At 40.3% G+C, this 16,221-nt stretch overlaps 1 protein-coding gene across 2 annotated transcripts in view; it reads left to right on the top strand.

The window, feature by feature from the left end:
- Positions 1-13,748, top strand: part of CUBN (cubilin) — a 212,908-nt gene extending 199,160 nt beyond the window's left edge. For both annotated transcript variants that reach the window (XM_074946012.1, XM_074946011.1), the window contains exons 60-67: positions 5,082-5,287; positions 5,951-6,113; positions 6,583-6,791; positions 8,654-8,801; positions 8,937-9,118; positions 10,198-10,363; positions 12,625-12,860; positions 13,340-13,748. In XM_074946012.1, coding sequence (XP_074802113.1) covers positions 5,082-5,287; positions 5,951-6,113; positions 6,583-6,791; positions 8,654-8,801; positions 8,937-9,118; positions 10,198-10,363; positions 12,625-12,860; positions 13,340-13,447 — 1,418 coding nt within the window. In that variant the 3' untranslated portion in view covers positions 13,448-13,748. The remainder of the gene's footprint in view (positions 1-5,081; positions 5,288-5,950; positions 6,114-6,582; positions 6,792-8,653; positions 8,802-8,936; positions 9,119-10,197; positions 10,364-12,624; positions 12,861-13,339) is intronic.
- The last annotated feature ends 2,473 nt before the right edge of the window (positions 13,749-16,221 follow it).

The following is a 16,221-nucleotide window of genomic DNA, read 5'->3' as shown; positions in this document are numbered from 1 at the left end:
GGACAGCTGCTTCTGCTGGGCTAAGAGTATAGTTGGATAGGTTAACAATATTGCTGGGTGGGTTGAGGGAACCATTGCTGTGGCCCCTTGTGGCATGTAGTAGTTTAGAAAGTTTAGTGTCCTTTTTCTTTTGTAGAGAAGCAAAGTGTGTGTTGTAAATGGCTTGTCTAGTTTTAGTAAAGTCCAACCACGAGGAAGTTTGTGTGGAAGGTTGGTTTTTTATGAGAGTATCCATTTTTGAGAGCTCATTCTTTATCTTTCCCTGTTTGCTGTAGAGGATGTTGATCAGGTGGTTCCGCAGTTTCTTTGAGTGTGTGGCACAAGCTGTCAGCATAGTCTGTGTGGTATGTAGATTGTAATGGATTTTTTACCTTCATCATCTGGACCCATGGAAAAGAAGCCCTTGAGGAATTCCACCATGATTTCAACAATTTCCATCCCACCATCAACCTCAGCCTGGTCCAGTCCACACAAGAGATCCACTTCCTAGACACTACAGTGCTAATAAACGATGGTCACATAAACACCACCCTATACCGGAAACCTACTGACCGCTATTCCTACCTACATGCCTCCAGCTTTCACCCTGACCACACCACACAATCCATTGTCTACAGCCAAGCTCTGCGATACAACCGCATTTGCTCCAACCCCTCAGGCAGAGACAAACACCTACAAGATCTCTATCAAGCATTCTTACAACTACAATACCTACCTGCGGAAGTGAAGAAACAGATTGATAGAGCCAGAAGAGTTCCCAGAAGTCACCTACTACAGGACAGGCCTAACAAAGAAAATAACAGAACTCCACTAGCCGTCACCTTCAGCCCCCAACTAAAACCCCTCCAACGCATTATTAAGGATCTACAACCTATCCTGAAGGATGACCCAACACTCACAAGTCTTGGGAGACAGGCCAGTCCTTGCCTACAGACAGCCCTCCAACCTGAAGCAGATACTCACCAGCAACCACATACCACCCAACAGAACCACTAACCCAGGAACCTACCCTTGCAACAAAGCCCGTTGCCAACTGTGCCCACATATCTATTCAGGGGACACCATCACAGAGCCTAATAACATCAGCAACACTATCAGAGGCTCGTTCACCTGCACATCCACCAATGTGATATACGCCATCATGTGCCAGCAATGCCCCTCTGCCATGTACATTGGTCAAACTGGACAGTCTCTGCGTAAAAGAATAAATGGACACAAATCAGATGTCAAGAAGTATAACATTCATAAACCAGTCGGAGAACACTTCAGTCTCTCTGGTCACGCAATTGCAGACATGAAAGTTGCGATATTACAACAAAAAAACTTCAAATCCAGACTCCAGCGAGAGACTGCTGAATTGGAATTCATTTGCAAATTGGATACAATTAACTTAGGCTTGAATAGAGACTGGGAGTGGTTAAGTCATTATGCAAGGTAACCTATTTCCCCTTGTTTTTTCCTACCCCCCCTCCCCCCAGACGTTCTTGTTAAACCCTGGATTTGTGCTGGAAATGGCCCACCTTGATTATCATACACATTGTAAGGAGAGTGGTCACTTTAGATAAGCTATTACCAGCAGGAGAGTGGGGTGGGGGGAGGTATTTTTTCATGCTTTGTGTGTATATAAAAAGATCTTCTACACTTTCCACAGTATGCATCCGATGAAGTGAGCTGTAGCTCACGAAAGCTTATGCTCAAATAAATTGGTTAGTCTCTAAGGTGCCAGAAGTACTCCTTTTCTTTTTGCGAATACAGACTAACACGGCTGTTACTCTGAAACCTTAAAATTGAGTATGTCCTTAAGTGCTTTGGTAGATGAGGGCCAAAGTACTTAGCCTCTTGCAGGATCAAGCCCTAATAAACTTTATTTCAAAAAGTATATTTGTTCTGAAAAAGTACAAACAGTGAGAAGAATGTAGCAAAGCAGCACCCCATCCTACAAGCACTCTCACCTTTGATCATTTAGTCTTCCTAAATATCTTTTTTGGCTCATAATTAATTGGTCCCATTTCCCCTCTCTTTGTTCTAAAGTTCTGCATTAGAAATGCAGTTATTTTAGGACTCGTCCAAATGTGTGATTCTTTAGTACACAAAGCTGGATTAGATCCAACTAATCCTTGTCTTTTTCATTCTGTTCCTATTATAAGTGTTCCCTATTCATTACTAGTGATAAAGAAGTCTACAGTGCCTCAGTGGGATAGGATTTTTTTTTTAAATCAACTTCTGTTTGTGTGGAGTTTTCCCAGCTTCAGTTGGAACAGCAGGATGACTTTTATACTTAGTCACACTGGTTTAATTATTACAGTCTTGCAGAACTCTTGCCCCTAGCACATGGATACTGATGCAATACTGATGACTGGAGGCTGATTTTACTCCAGAACTATCCTTTTGCAACACTAGCTCACGCAGTGTCTGGAGTTATATGCTTGGAAATGTATCAGTGTGTCAAGGTTAAGACATCCGCTGTCCGGAAGAAAGTCATATTTTACACATGCAAATGAGATTCTGGATCTAACTACATTTGGTTGCTTTGCCACAAAAAAGTAAATTATTTTGCTTATCTTACTGTTGTAAAAGCATTCATTGTGGGAGATGATCGACTGTTATTGCCTATCTTGCAAAATTTTCAGGCATTCTTTATGAGACTAGCAAAAGCGTTAGTGATGCCTACTATATTCCAGTGTGTGAGTTGGATAATCGAACAAGAATCCCCAAAGAGATCAGAGAAAGATGCATGATTTTAACAAGCTGGTCAATTTTAACTAGTGCCTTGTGAACCAGTCAAGCACCAGGAAACTAGAATATAGAACAGATGCAAGCTAATGTCTCTGCAAATATTCTGTACTTTTTACTTGGGTTGGGAATGGATTAGAGGTTAACAGAGGAGTGTCCAATCTACTGGATAATCATCTATGTCTAAAAGCCACTTGACTCAGCACAATTTTTTTTTATAAATTATAGGGACAAATTTTCAAATCTGGGTAACTAAAGTTAAGGACATAGATATCTAATTAAAAGTGGCCTGATTTTCAAAGGTGCTGTGCAGGTGCAAGACCTCCTGAAATTCAGCACTTCTGAAAATCAGGCCGTGTGTAATCCTGTGCATGGACCTCATAAGTCACTTTAGGCACCCAGATCTGAAAATCTTTAAAAGAGTACTACCTCCACGTAGATGGGGGAAGGGTATCATTAACTAGATTTTCAAAGTCAAAGTGCCCCCTACTGTCCAAAGAATTCTTTCTAGACGATGGATAAAAAGTCCATTTGAAAGAACTACCGCTTTTTCCACGCTTTATGTAAGAAACTGAGCAGCTGGTAAGAATTATATTGAAGTGTAATAGCCCACTTTAATTGATTAGTCTTGTTAGAGTTGGTATGGCAACACCCATTTTTTTCACGTTCTCTGTATTGTGACAAAGCTCTGTCCTTGCCTCCATGGGTCCCGCATTTCCTGGTGGATTTCGCTAGCCTCAGAGGCTCACTGTGACCCTCCACATAACCCTTCTCCTTCTAGGGACAAGGGTCACAGTCTACTGAGCCATTTTCATCATAAGACAGCAAGGGAGGTGAGGAGAAGTTATCCTTCCTGGCACAGTCTCTGTTGTCTCCCAGTCTCAGTGATTAATCAGGGGGCAAAGGTGGGGGGAAGGGGGAGCCCGGGCCTACCCTCTACTCCGGGCTCCAGCCCAGGGACCCTAATAGTATTAGCTATGGTAGCTGACCTTTTACAAACAGGACATGTACAATTCCCTGGGCTACTTCCCCCACAGCAGCCCTCACTTCCTCAAGATCCACTTCACCCTTACCTCAGGGCCTCCTTCCTTGTGCCTGATATGGTGTGTACTACTCAGCCTCTCCAACAGCGCAACTTCCTCCCACAGCTCCTGACATGCACCCCCACCTGACTGGCTGGGAGGCTTTTAACTAGTTTCAGCCAGCCCCTGATTGGCTTCAGGTGTCCCAATCAACCTACCATTCTCCCTGCTTTCTGGAAAGTTCTTAATTGGCCCCAGGTGTCTTAATTGACCTGAAGCAGCTGCCATTTCACTTATCCTGGTACCAGGGATTTGTTTAGCCTGGAGCTAATATATCTATCTCCCTCTACTTTTCTATAGCCATCTGCCCTTGCCCTGTCACAGTATATCTATCTATCTATATCTATCTATCTATCTACCTATTGTATTTTCCACTGCATGTGTCCGATGAAGTGGGTTTTAGCCCACAAAAGCTTATGCCCAAATAAATTTGTTAGTCTCTAAGGTGCCACAAGTACTCCTTGTTCTTTATGCTTCTATTGTTTTTCTGTCCTCTACCTCCCTGCTTCCTTTTCAAAAAGCTTTTTAAAGTACAGCGTTTTCAAAAGTGATTAGTAATGGATGCTCAGTGAGAGGCACCTTAATGGGCCTGATCATCAGGAAGTGCTGAGCACCCACCCTTTGAAAATCAAGTTCCTTTATGGTGTCTCTAACTAAGAACTCAAAACCTGAGGCACCAAGAATAACTCGTCTCTTTTGAAAACCATGGTCTCCATTCCTGTTCTTATTTCTCTAGAAGCTTCTTTGGAGACTGGGAAGGTCAGACTGTCTTTTCAAGCAGTCAGATAACATCCTCTCACGCTAAGCAGATGGTTTCAAATATGTCTTTATTTACTATATTCATATTGGGTGACATGTACAGAAGTACCTAAATGACTTAGGAACTCTTGACAACTTGACCCATGACATCGTTATTCTATACCTTCCCTAGATTCTGTTCATTCATATGAATTTTTATAGATACTCCTTTATTACTAAAGCATATCAGAGAAATATGCATGGGATAAACCAGATGTACTGTATGTGTCAATCGCTTGCCCTTCTTAAATCAGTCTGCCATACCTGATCATGATTCATATTTATATAGCGCTCTTTGTGTTCAAAGCAGGCACTTTAATCATTCAAATAGTCCACACAATAGCTTTGTTTGAAATGCAATTAAATATTACTGTGTATGACGGAAAAATATGGAATGTGAAATTAAAATAAGGTTTCAACTGTAAGTAGCTATCAGGCCTTACTTAATTATTTCTGCTTGTTTAACAGGACCTCAGCATGGCTGTGGTGGTTATTTGACAAATTCAAGTTACAGCTTTGGCTCTCCAGACTCTGACATGGATGGCACATATGACAAAAACTTGGAATGTGTGTGGATCATAGCTGCATCTGTAAACAAGCTGATCAACCTCACCTTCACCTCATTTGTTCTTGAAGCACCATCTTCTCAAAGATGCAGATATGATTATGTCAATGTAAGAGAATCCGTATTCTAATCTAATCATGATATATATAAACTACTTTGTTCAATATGTTGGATCAGAGATTTAAAATTTAATCAGTAGAGGGAGATCTTCTTCACAGAGAAATTAAATTGCTTGTTTTTGAAAATGAAAGTTCTGCAGTATGATAAATTATTGAAGGACTCAAGGTGAAATCCTAGGCACTGGGAAGTCAAGGGGAGTTTTGCCAGCATCAAGATGGGTATACTGTCGATCTAGTCAAGAATTTGCCACCAAAATATTTTTGATGGAAAATTGCTTTTCAATTAAATGGACACTTGTGAAAACATTTCATTGAAAATGTTTGAGTTTTCATCAAAAAATGGACTCCCCCACCCCAACCAAAAAGTTTGAATTTTTGTCTGCTTTCTTGAATTAGGGATCTAAAATAATAAGATCACACTTTCTAAGATAATTAGCTTATTTGAAGATGTGAACTATGATAATCAGCAATTTTTATGAAAGCCCAAGAGTATCTTCCTTTCATTAATGGGAGGAAAGGGTCTTAAAACTGTAAAGTCAAATAAGAGTTCAGAGAACTAGACTTTTGTTAATCTATCTACGAATATGTTTATATTAAAATAGCACAAGTGCCAAAAATATTAGTGAGGTATCCAGTGTTTTCTCCCCTTTTAGCTGTATGATGGAGATAATGAAAATGCCAATTTAGCTGGCACATTTTGTGGGTCCACCATGCCAGCTCCATTTCTTTCTACCAATAACTTCTTGATGGTGAAGTTTGTCACAGATAGTTCTGTGCAAAGGGCAGGTTTCAATGCTACCTACGCCATTGTGGATCGTAAGTATTTTATTTATTTGTTTGTTTATTTACCCCAAAAAGAAATGTGTAGGTAGTGGGTAGGTGCACTTTGCATAACTCTGCGAAGTGTCTTGTGATCAAATTAAAAGCAGCATCATTGGACTCCAGCTGCAGTCCAGTCTCTTTTGATTGCAGGATGGTTGTCAGCCTCAAGAGCAAAATGAGAACAATTCACCATAGAGGGTTAATATGTATCATGAGAATATGGAAAACAAACATTTCTCTGCGTGTAGAACATATGCAGGCACAGAGATTGATAGATGTAGCTTGACACCGTGATCAGAGTGTTTTTTATTTATACTTTGCCTCTAAAGAATCATCAAAAGATCAATGTGAAATCATAACGAATTCCAATAAACAATTAAGCAGTTTTGCTGAGGTGGACAGTTTTTTCACACGCCTTGTGGTATCGAGATACAATTAATTAAGTTGTTATTGCTTCCAACAGGATTGTGTGGCGGAACATATAATGCAACTTCTACCCCACAAACCACAATGTCACCTAATTTTCCTAATGCCTACCCACCATTTACTTTCTGCACATGGATCATTGACGCCCCGCCACAGCAGCAAGTCAAACTGGTGGTAGAGGCATTCCACCTCCACTCCAAACAGGACTGCTCTCAGAATTATCTAGAGTTCCAGGACCCAACAATGGTAAGACATGCAGAATTTATGTCACTGGTCAAACAAAGTTAGTAACAAACATCTAGTTCTCACCTTGTTTGGACCAGAGAGAACAGAAGGATCACTGTTTGGGGGTACTGCGAGTCATTGTGTTAATGATACTGGATTAAATTCATTCCTATACAGGGGGCCCATACAAGTCATTATGCACTATCACGTAAGTCTCATAAGTGGCTTTACGCAAATCCTGTGCACGTGGGACATTTCACTCACTGTGTGCTATGTAACTTCTCATAAGTACATCAAGCCATATTTCCGCCAAACTTAACATTAATTAAATATTGCTCAATAGCAGGCTTTCATAAACAGACTTTATATCATATTATTCAAGAATCACGATAAAAACAAATGTTCTTGCAAAAAGTGGTGTTTATGGAAAAGGCACAGAAAGAAACAGTTTGTTTCCATTGTATTAAATTTGACTAAACCTTCTCTTGTTGTTTCAATTTGGGCATGAAAATCACTGTTAACTTTTGGTTGCCCTCTAGTGGTGGCTGAATGTCATTTTTAACATATTTAGATATTACATTACTTTTATGAAAATGTTAGAGTGTGATCTGTATAAAAAGTACACATAAAAATAATGTCAGGGATATAGCAGTAAGCCTTTAACCCTGATCCCAATCTCCACTGGTTTACTTATTACCATCAGTAATCAAAATGCAGTTAAAATTCAAATTTTTACACTGTGAAAATATTGTAGCAAAATGATACATTACATTTAATTGTAAAAAAGGATTTTTTTCTTGAATGTTTATACATGTAACAAAAAATGCAATTTTGATACCTAAGAATATATAGAACATGGACTATTGCAGCTAGCTACTGATGACAAAGATAATGCCTTTATAAAAACAAGGAGTCTGGTGGCACCTTAAAGACTAACAGATTTATTTGTGCCTAAGCTTTCGTGGGTAAAAAACCCACTTCTTCGAGGCATGGAGTGAAAATTACAGATACAGGCATAAATATGTATTGGCACATGAAGAGAAGGGAGTAACCTTACAAGTGGAGAACCAATGTTGAAGGCCAGTTTAGTCAGAGTGGATGTGGTTAAAAGTAGCCATTCTTCAAAAAAAATAAATTCAAAAACAGACTTCAAAGAGAAACTGCAGAGCTACACTTCATTTGCAAACTTAACACCATCAGTCTGGGCTTGAATAGGGACTGGGAGTGGCTGGCTCACTACAAAAGCAATTTTCCCTCTCTTGGTATTGACACCTCCTCATCAATTATTGGGAGTGGACCACATCCACTCTGACTAAATCGGCCTTCAACATTGGTTCTCCACTTGTAAGGTTACTCCCTTCTCTTCATGTGCCAATATATATTTATGCCTGTATCTGTAATTTTCACTCCAGGCATCTGAAGAAGTGGGTTTTTTACCCACAACAGGTTAGGCACAAATAAATCTTAGTCTTTAAGGTGCTACCAGACTCCTTGTTGTTTTTGTGGATACAGACTTAACAGGGCTACCCTTCTGATACATAATGCCTTTATAAAATGCTGCCCTGGCAAGACAGAAGCAAAACACTCTGTAATATAAACTTGGTTCACATTATAGTTGACTTTTTAGTTGAGTTGACTTCCCCCCCTTTTTTAATGTAAAATACACACAAAAAAAGCGTGTGGTGAAAGTATAAGCTGTTCATCCAGGGAGTTCATAATGCTGAGTTTACTTTGCATAAGAGTGGATCTGAAAGACAAGATTTTTAATCAAATTTTAATATGGCAATATATCAGATTGCAGTAAGATCACCCAAAGGTAGATAGATAAAGGGAATTACCATTTAACTGCAATTTGTAAGTTACTTATATTTATTTAATTCCAGGGTAACCATGGACAGGTCAATAGATTCTGTGGCACTGAAACTTTTGCAATCCCCGAGTTTTATTCTTATGGTCGGACTGCCATTGTGACTTTCAAATCAGAGGAATACATGATTAATAACAGAGTCAGGTTTACCTATCAGACTGCAGGTAAGTCTTGAAGAAGTTTTTGAGGCATATGCCTACAGATTCTTTGTTCACTATGGAAAATAAACAAGTAATGACACAGAAATTTGTAAGGCTTACAAATGTTTTGTTTTTCCTCCGCCCCCGCACCCCACACAGGTTGCAGCAGAGAATATAATCAGTCATTTGGTTATCTGAAGAGCCCTGGCTGGCCTGGTCTCCATCCCAATAATTTGGATTGTACCATCATTCTACAGGCTCCTCCGAATCACACTATTTCTCTCTTTTTCCATGCTTTCAATTTGGAGGACAGCAGCCGATGTTCTTTGGATTTCTTAGAGGTATTGAGAAATTATCTGTTATGCACCTGATCCACAGCCCATAGGAATCAGAAGGAGTCTTTCCTTTTACTTCAACAGGCTTGGCTCAAGCCCTATCTAAATGGACATTAGAGACTTCACTATTGCTATCAATTTTACACTGAAGGTGATCAGATACTACAGTGATGGATGGCAGTATAAAATTCTAAAATAGACAGCTAGATAATTTCATCATCAACTAGCTGCTCCTCATCCAGGTGTCGCTGTTTGCTAGGCATTGAGAAAGCTTCAAGATGGTGTAATTTACATTTGATGTTAACATCTGTGGAAAAACAGATCTACAGACTCACAGGCTGATCAGCCAGCACATAAGTGCTAAAATCTCTTCAAAAATGTACGAAAATAGTAGATACATGATCTGTAGTGAAAGATGTAGGGTAGCTGAAAAGGTGCTTTCTGGATTGAGGGGAAAGATTCCTACCAGCCACATAAAGCCATTTTCTCATTCTTTTTGAGAGTGGTGAAGGTTTTACATATATATCCTTAAGTTTCTAATGCAAATTGTTCAGATGCCGGAAATCAGAAGTTTCTTCTGTGGAAGGATTTTGTCTTCATTTCTCCTCTGTTACACTTCTTACTTCACCCTCCTCTAGAGATGGGTTTGAACTCTGTAGTATGACCCCATCTCTGCTTTCAGTCTAGCAGGATGAAGAGGCAGTATTCACATATCTGGGATATTAAGATTTCTCAAAGCAGCAAAACGTATAGGGGTATATTTTAAATATAAAGCTTAGGCATTAAGCAACCAACTCTAATTAAAAGGAAAATGTACTATACCATAAAGTTTAGCTTAAAAATTTTGGCCGTATTTGTTCTGTACAATAATTTAGAAAGCCTATAGAGACTGGTTAACTGCCTTCTCTCCTTTCTGAGCAGCAGCTTGCAGCAAGATAGAAAAATACATGTTGTGAATATTCACAATGAAACTTCAGTTGTGCCATACATAAGAATCAAATCCTTTGCTCCCTGCTTGTGGTTTGTTTCCTTGTACACCATGAAAATGAATGTAATGTTAACAATGGGTTTGTATTCCTTTAAAGGTCAGAAATGGTAGTGATGTGGGTTCCCCACTACTTGGCAGGTACTGCGGAAACACTGTGCCCAATCCAATCTTCCCTGAAAATCATGTTGTATACCTGCGTTTCAAGAGTGACATTTTAGTTGCTCGCGATGGATTTGAGATCACTTGGACTTCATCACCAACTGGTAAGGCAGTGATAACTTGGTAATCACATCTAGCAATTGTGCAGAATAATAGGTCTGAAGGTTGAAAGTCACAGCATTCTTAATTCAGTGAACAAGAGGTTAAACTAAACATTATCCAGACTAGCCTTACATTACTTCAAATATGGGAAAATTGAATACCATCTTTTTCATTTTAGGTTATTCTGTGTCAAATCAGCCAAATAAATAGGTCATTTCATGCCACCAGTTTTAAGTGAAACTCCCCATTGACCACATTATGGCCCATAGACAACTTGTACCTCCCAATACTGGGAGGGGGGCACAATCTAAGGGGGAGGACACATGACCACCCAGTGACCTCCCTGCCCTGTGCCCAACCTGGGGCCGCTGCCCCCTCCCCGCTCCACCAGAGTTACCTGCAGGGGTGGGGGCACGGGCTCCGTCTTTGCACATTTGGCCACTCTCCCGGGCAGCAGGAGGGAGCCACTTCTCACGCAGCTGAAGCTGGCCGCTCCCAGTCACTGCCTCTGTGCAGCATGGTGGCTACCTGAGAGAGAGCCTGTCTGGGGAGGCAGTGTCCCGCCCCACCCCTTTTGCTCCCTGCCCAGGACCAGCTGCCAGGGACAGGGGCCGAGTGAGTCAGAGGCCCCCTCCCCTCAGCACGTTTCCAGCTCGCTTGGCTCCTGTCCCCGGCAGACAGGCCTGGGCAGGGAGCAGAGAGGGCAGGGCGGGCCATTGCGCTGCACAGAGCAGCGACCCAGAGCGCCAGGTATGAGAAGTAACTGGTCTGCCCCTTCCATTCCCGACCTTTTATCATTTTCCTGTGTGAGTTCATTCCTGTATGTAGTGATTGTCTGGGTTTACCCACATAGTTGCTACTGGGGCATTTAGTGCACTGGATGAGGAACACCACTTGTTGTGATAGGCATGGGTAGGACCCATGGATCTTGAAAGGTGTGGGAGAGTGTTGATCATTGTAGCAGTGGAGATATGGCTGCAGGTTTTGCATCTATTGTTCTGGCAGGGTCTGGTGCTGCTTTGAGTCGGTGCGTCCTGGTTTGTGGGGAGCTTGCTTCCGATGATGAGCTTGGAGAGGTTGCTGTGTTGTTTGAAGGCCAGAGGAGGGGGTTCAGGAAAGATTTCTTTCTGGATAGAGCCCCCATCAAGTATGGGTTGTAGTTGTTTGATGATACCCTGTATGGCAGTAGTGGGCAACCTGTGGCCAATGGGCCGCCCGTGGCCCATCAGGGTAATCCGCTGGCAGGCCGTGAGACAGTTTGTTTACATTGACTGTCCACGGGCATGGCCGCCTGCAGCTCCCAGTGGCCGTGGTTCCCCGTTCCCGGCCAATGGGATCTGCGGGAAGTGGCACGGGCTGGCTGCAGGTTGCCCACCACTGCTATATGGGTTACAATGGGGGTGAAACCAGACAATCACTCTTCTCTCAAATAAACTCCCACAGGAAAATGATAAAAGATAAAAATACCGCATCATCTGTGGGTGAACACTTTTCACAAAGCGATCACTCTATATCTGACTTATCAATCCTCATCCTCAAAGGAAACCTGCACAACTCTTTCAAAAGAGAAGCCTGGGAGCTTAAATGTAGAACTCTGATAGACACTGAAAATCATGGACTGAATAGAGACATTCGATTTATGGCTTATTATAACAATCTAAAACCCACTACCAACCCTACTAGAGCTGCTTCCCCACACTTTCTTCCCTATGATTGGAGAGATGTTAACAGGCCATTTCACCTTGAATGGTCCCTTGAAATATCTGTTACTACTTATGCTAAACAATCTGTTCCACTTTGTTTAGCTGTGACAAGCGGAGGGGGGAAGGATAGCTCAGTGGTTTGAGCATTGGCCTGCTAAACCCAGGGTTGTAAGTTCAATCCTGGAGGGGGCCATTTTGGGATTTGGGGCAAAAATTGGGGATTGGTCCTGTTTTGAGCAGGGGGTTGGACTAGATGACCTCCTGAGGTCCCTTCCAACCCTGATATTCTATGATTCTATGACAGTCTGAGTACATTTCCCAAACCTGAAGAAGAGCTCTGCTTAAGCTTGTCTCCATGACCAATAGAAGTTGCTCCAATAAAAGATACTACCTCACACATCTTGTCTCTTGCCATTCTTCCAGACCATTCTATCTCCCACCATCCCTGAGTGCTAACCCCATGGAAAAGAACCTATAAAAATATTGGTGTAAAGCAACTGCATTGTACAGTATTTTGTAGAAATAAACATTTAGAACTAATGAATACACTCTGTTTCCAGGATGTGGAGGAACCTTATATGGAAACACTGGTTCATTTGCCAGCCCTGACTATCCCGCAACTTACCAGAACAATACTGATTGTGAATGGATCATTATTGCCCCCAAGGGACGTATTGTTACAGTTAACTTTGTTTTCATCAGCATTGATGACCCAGGTGACTGTACTAGGAACTACCTGATACTTTACAATGGGTCAGATGCTAGCTATCCACGGACTGGACCATACTGTGGGATGGTATGTATTCTTTATTTTGTTGTAGTAGTTCTTTAAAAGTCATTATTACTCATTTGATATTTAAAATTGCTTAACTAACTCTGACAGCAATTATATATGGACAATAAAAAAAAGCTGAATAAACTGGGCTTCTGTTGCATTCTAGTAGGAAGTCCTCTAGTCTTTTCAAATGGAGATATTATAGTGACATCTACTGGGCTGCATCAAGACTTTTTTTCTCAGAACTCATCTGCTTTGTTTGCGTTCCAAATGATGCTGGTAATGGCCTGTGGGCAAAATCCACCTGCTGTGCTCCACTGCCAAGCGCAGCAGTGAATGAACTGAAAATTGGGACCACAGGTTTTAAACCACATGTGGCTTTTTTAATGGGTAAACGGGCAATCTGCATATCAGACTGGCTCTGCTTATACCTAATTATATTGTCCTAGGGAAATGTTTAAAAATGTGAATTGGTTTTTTAATATTCTTTTCCTCTTTAGGATACAAACATTGCTTCATTTACTGCGACATCACATCAAGTCTTCATAAAATTCCATGCTGAATATGCAACGTTACCATCAGGCTTCCAGTTAACTTGGACCAGCTAGAACCATTATTCCAAGGCAGTACAATCCCTTAGTACTTAGCTACGTTGCAGAGACATTAGGTCATAAAGTGACTGTTTGAGATATGACTGTGATCGCTATAATAAAAATAAATTACTGTAAATACAGTTGTGCATTTAGAATTATTTCAAACAAATTTGAGCTCCTTTTATACTTAAAATGATGTCTGCTTCTTTACACATAACTGTGAAAACGTGCTGGATATTAGTATTTGAAATATAGTGTGATTTTTAAAAATTATGCTACAAGATTTGAAATAAATGTTCTCTAAGCAAGTAATTGTCTAAAAATATGTACAAAAATGTGTTTTGTAACTTACTGTCATAAAAAATTTGTTACACAGAAAAGATGAACACAAAATATACAAAAAGAACAGGAGTACTTGTGGCACCTTAGAGACTAACAAATTTAACAAACTGTGAAAGGCTAATTAGTTACAATAAAACTCTCTTTCCTGAAGGGCACCTGCCCACACTTATTGCTGGGAGAAAAACTCTCACAGTTTGTATGGTAACTTCCAACTTATCTGAATGTGTGTATATATATATATATATCTTCCTACTATATGTTCCACTCTGTGCATCCGATGAAGTGGGCTGTAGCCCACGAAAGCTTATGCTCTAATAAATTTGTTAGTCTTTAAGGTGCCACAAGTACTCCTGTTCTTTTTGCAGACACAGACTAACACAGCTGCTACTCTGAAACCTGACAAAATACACAGCATCTGAGGTGCTAGGAAAATAATCTCAAATGAAAAAAAAATACCTTCAAATCTGATTAGGGGATTTAGACACATAACTGTCATTAATTAATCAGCTTTGAAAATCTCAACCATCATTTTAAGTACGTTTGGATAAAGCTTCTCTTTTTCAGAAACAGTCCCCATCTTGTAAATATTTACATGAGTAAATAATGACGTTGGTAACATTCAGTAAATATTTACATGAGTAAATAATTACACTGCTTATGCTGGTAGTTCTGTTGTACTCACAGGACTGAGTACTTTCAAAAACAATCCATTCTCTTTAAGACCTTGATCCAGCAAAGCACTTAAGCATATGCTTAATTTTACGCGCTTGAGTAGTCCCATTGAAGTCCATGGGATTACTCACATGATTAAAATTTACCATGTGTCTAAGTGGCTGCAGGATTGAGGACTTAGACTTTACATATCGTTATAATTCTCACAATTTTCATTGAGATATTAACCTCTTGAAGCTTCTCAAATCTATTTTAAAATTAAAATAGATTCTTTATAAGCAAACTACGGAAACTAAATGATGTATGTAGCAGCAACTTGTTCAATAAATGTAACTTCAGAACAGGGCATACAGAGGAATAGTCCTTCAATTTTGACTACAGTTGTTTTGGTCTCTGTGACCAGAAGCGCAGGCAAACAACTCCCTACTTCTCCAAGTTCCAAGTTCTCTCTGAGTCAATTGCCTGCTTCAGTCACAAGTGAAAAATGGTCTCAGCATAGTATCTAGTGGCTGCTGGTTCACATCATATAACTCCCACACACTTTGTCACAATCCAATATTCATTAAGAAGAATCTCTGGATTGGACTAGCAAGTGAGCCAATGTGCTGATCTGTAAGGGGAAATTTAAGTCTGCTACCCTTGTTGTGCATGGGTCTTCTCAACATTAGAAAATTCTCATTTCATAACTACACAGTCACACACACACAATAAAGAAGAGAAAAGCTGTTAAGCTGACCAGTTCATTAAAATACATTTTTGAAAGTTTTCCATGTGATGAGGGGGATGGGCTGTCTGACCTGGTGTAAAAATGGAATCTCAAGCCAGAATATGGCCCTAAATTGTCTAGCCTCGGCCTTTGGCCCCCACCCCTAGTTACCACAACCGCAAACACATGCCTAAACATGAAAGTCCTTATACACAATTAGGACAAAATCATGTTTCACACTGTCGTAATTAACAATTTCTGACATTATGCATTTTTCCGATCTAGGGAAGGACTTTGATAGTGCCATGCATTTATTCACTTGAAATAAACTATACAAATCAGTGAACCTTGGTGAAAGAAAGAAAAGAATGATATGGGATGAAAAGAAACTTATAAGATAAACTAGGCATGGCTGACTTTTACCAGTCAGATTTAACAAGGAGTAATGGTCTCAAGTTGCAGTGGGGGAGATTTAGGTTGGATATTAGGAAAAACTTTTTCACTAGGAGGGTAGTGAAGCACTGGAATGCGTTACCTAGGGAGGTGGTGGAATCTCCTTCCTTAGAAGTTTTTAAGGTCAGGCTTGACAAAGCCCTGGCTGGGATGATTTAATTGGGGATCGGTCCTGCTTTGAGCAGGGGGTTGAACTAGATGACCTCCTAAGGTCCCTTCCAACCCTGATATTCTATGAAAGTTTGTTCCACTTTAAAAATAGCACAATAGTTTTGTAATTTTGCCTGATTTTATTTATAAATTAAATCAAATACACAATTTCCTTTGAAAAAATAAAAGTTCCAGAAAAGCACACGTGGGCTGTTGAATTTAGTTTTTAGTACAAGGTTCATTTGATCTAAAGCAACTGTTTCTGACAAAAATAATCAGAATCTAAAATCAGAATAAATGATCAGTCCTGGTAGAAAAACAACAGCAGCACTCCCCTCTAACATTAGAAACAACAACAAAAATACCACTGTAGATTAACAAAGAGGACTTTAAAGAGAAAAGCTGTTATTGAGCAATGTTTTTGTCTCTGAAGGTACAGAGCAATGTAAAGTGCTTACTGAAAATT

Source organism: Natator depressus, chromosome 2 (assembly GCF_965152275.1).
Source record: "Natator depressus isolate rNatDep1 chromosome 2, rNatDep2.hap1, whole genome shotgun sequence".
Taxonomy (NCBI): Eukaryota; Metazoa; Chordata; order Testudines; family Cheloniidae; genus Natator; species Natator depressus.
Note: the sequence above shows the minus strand (reverse complement) of the source record. Positions and strands in the feature narration are given on the sequence as shown.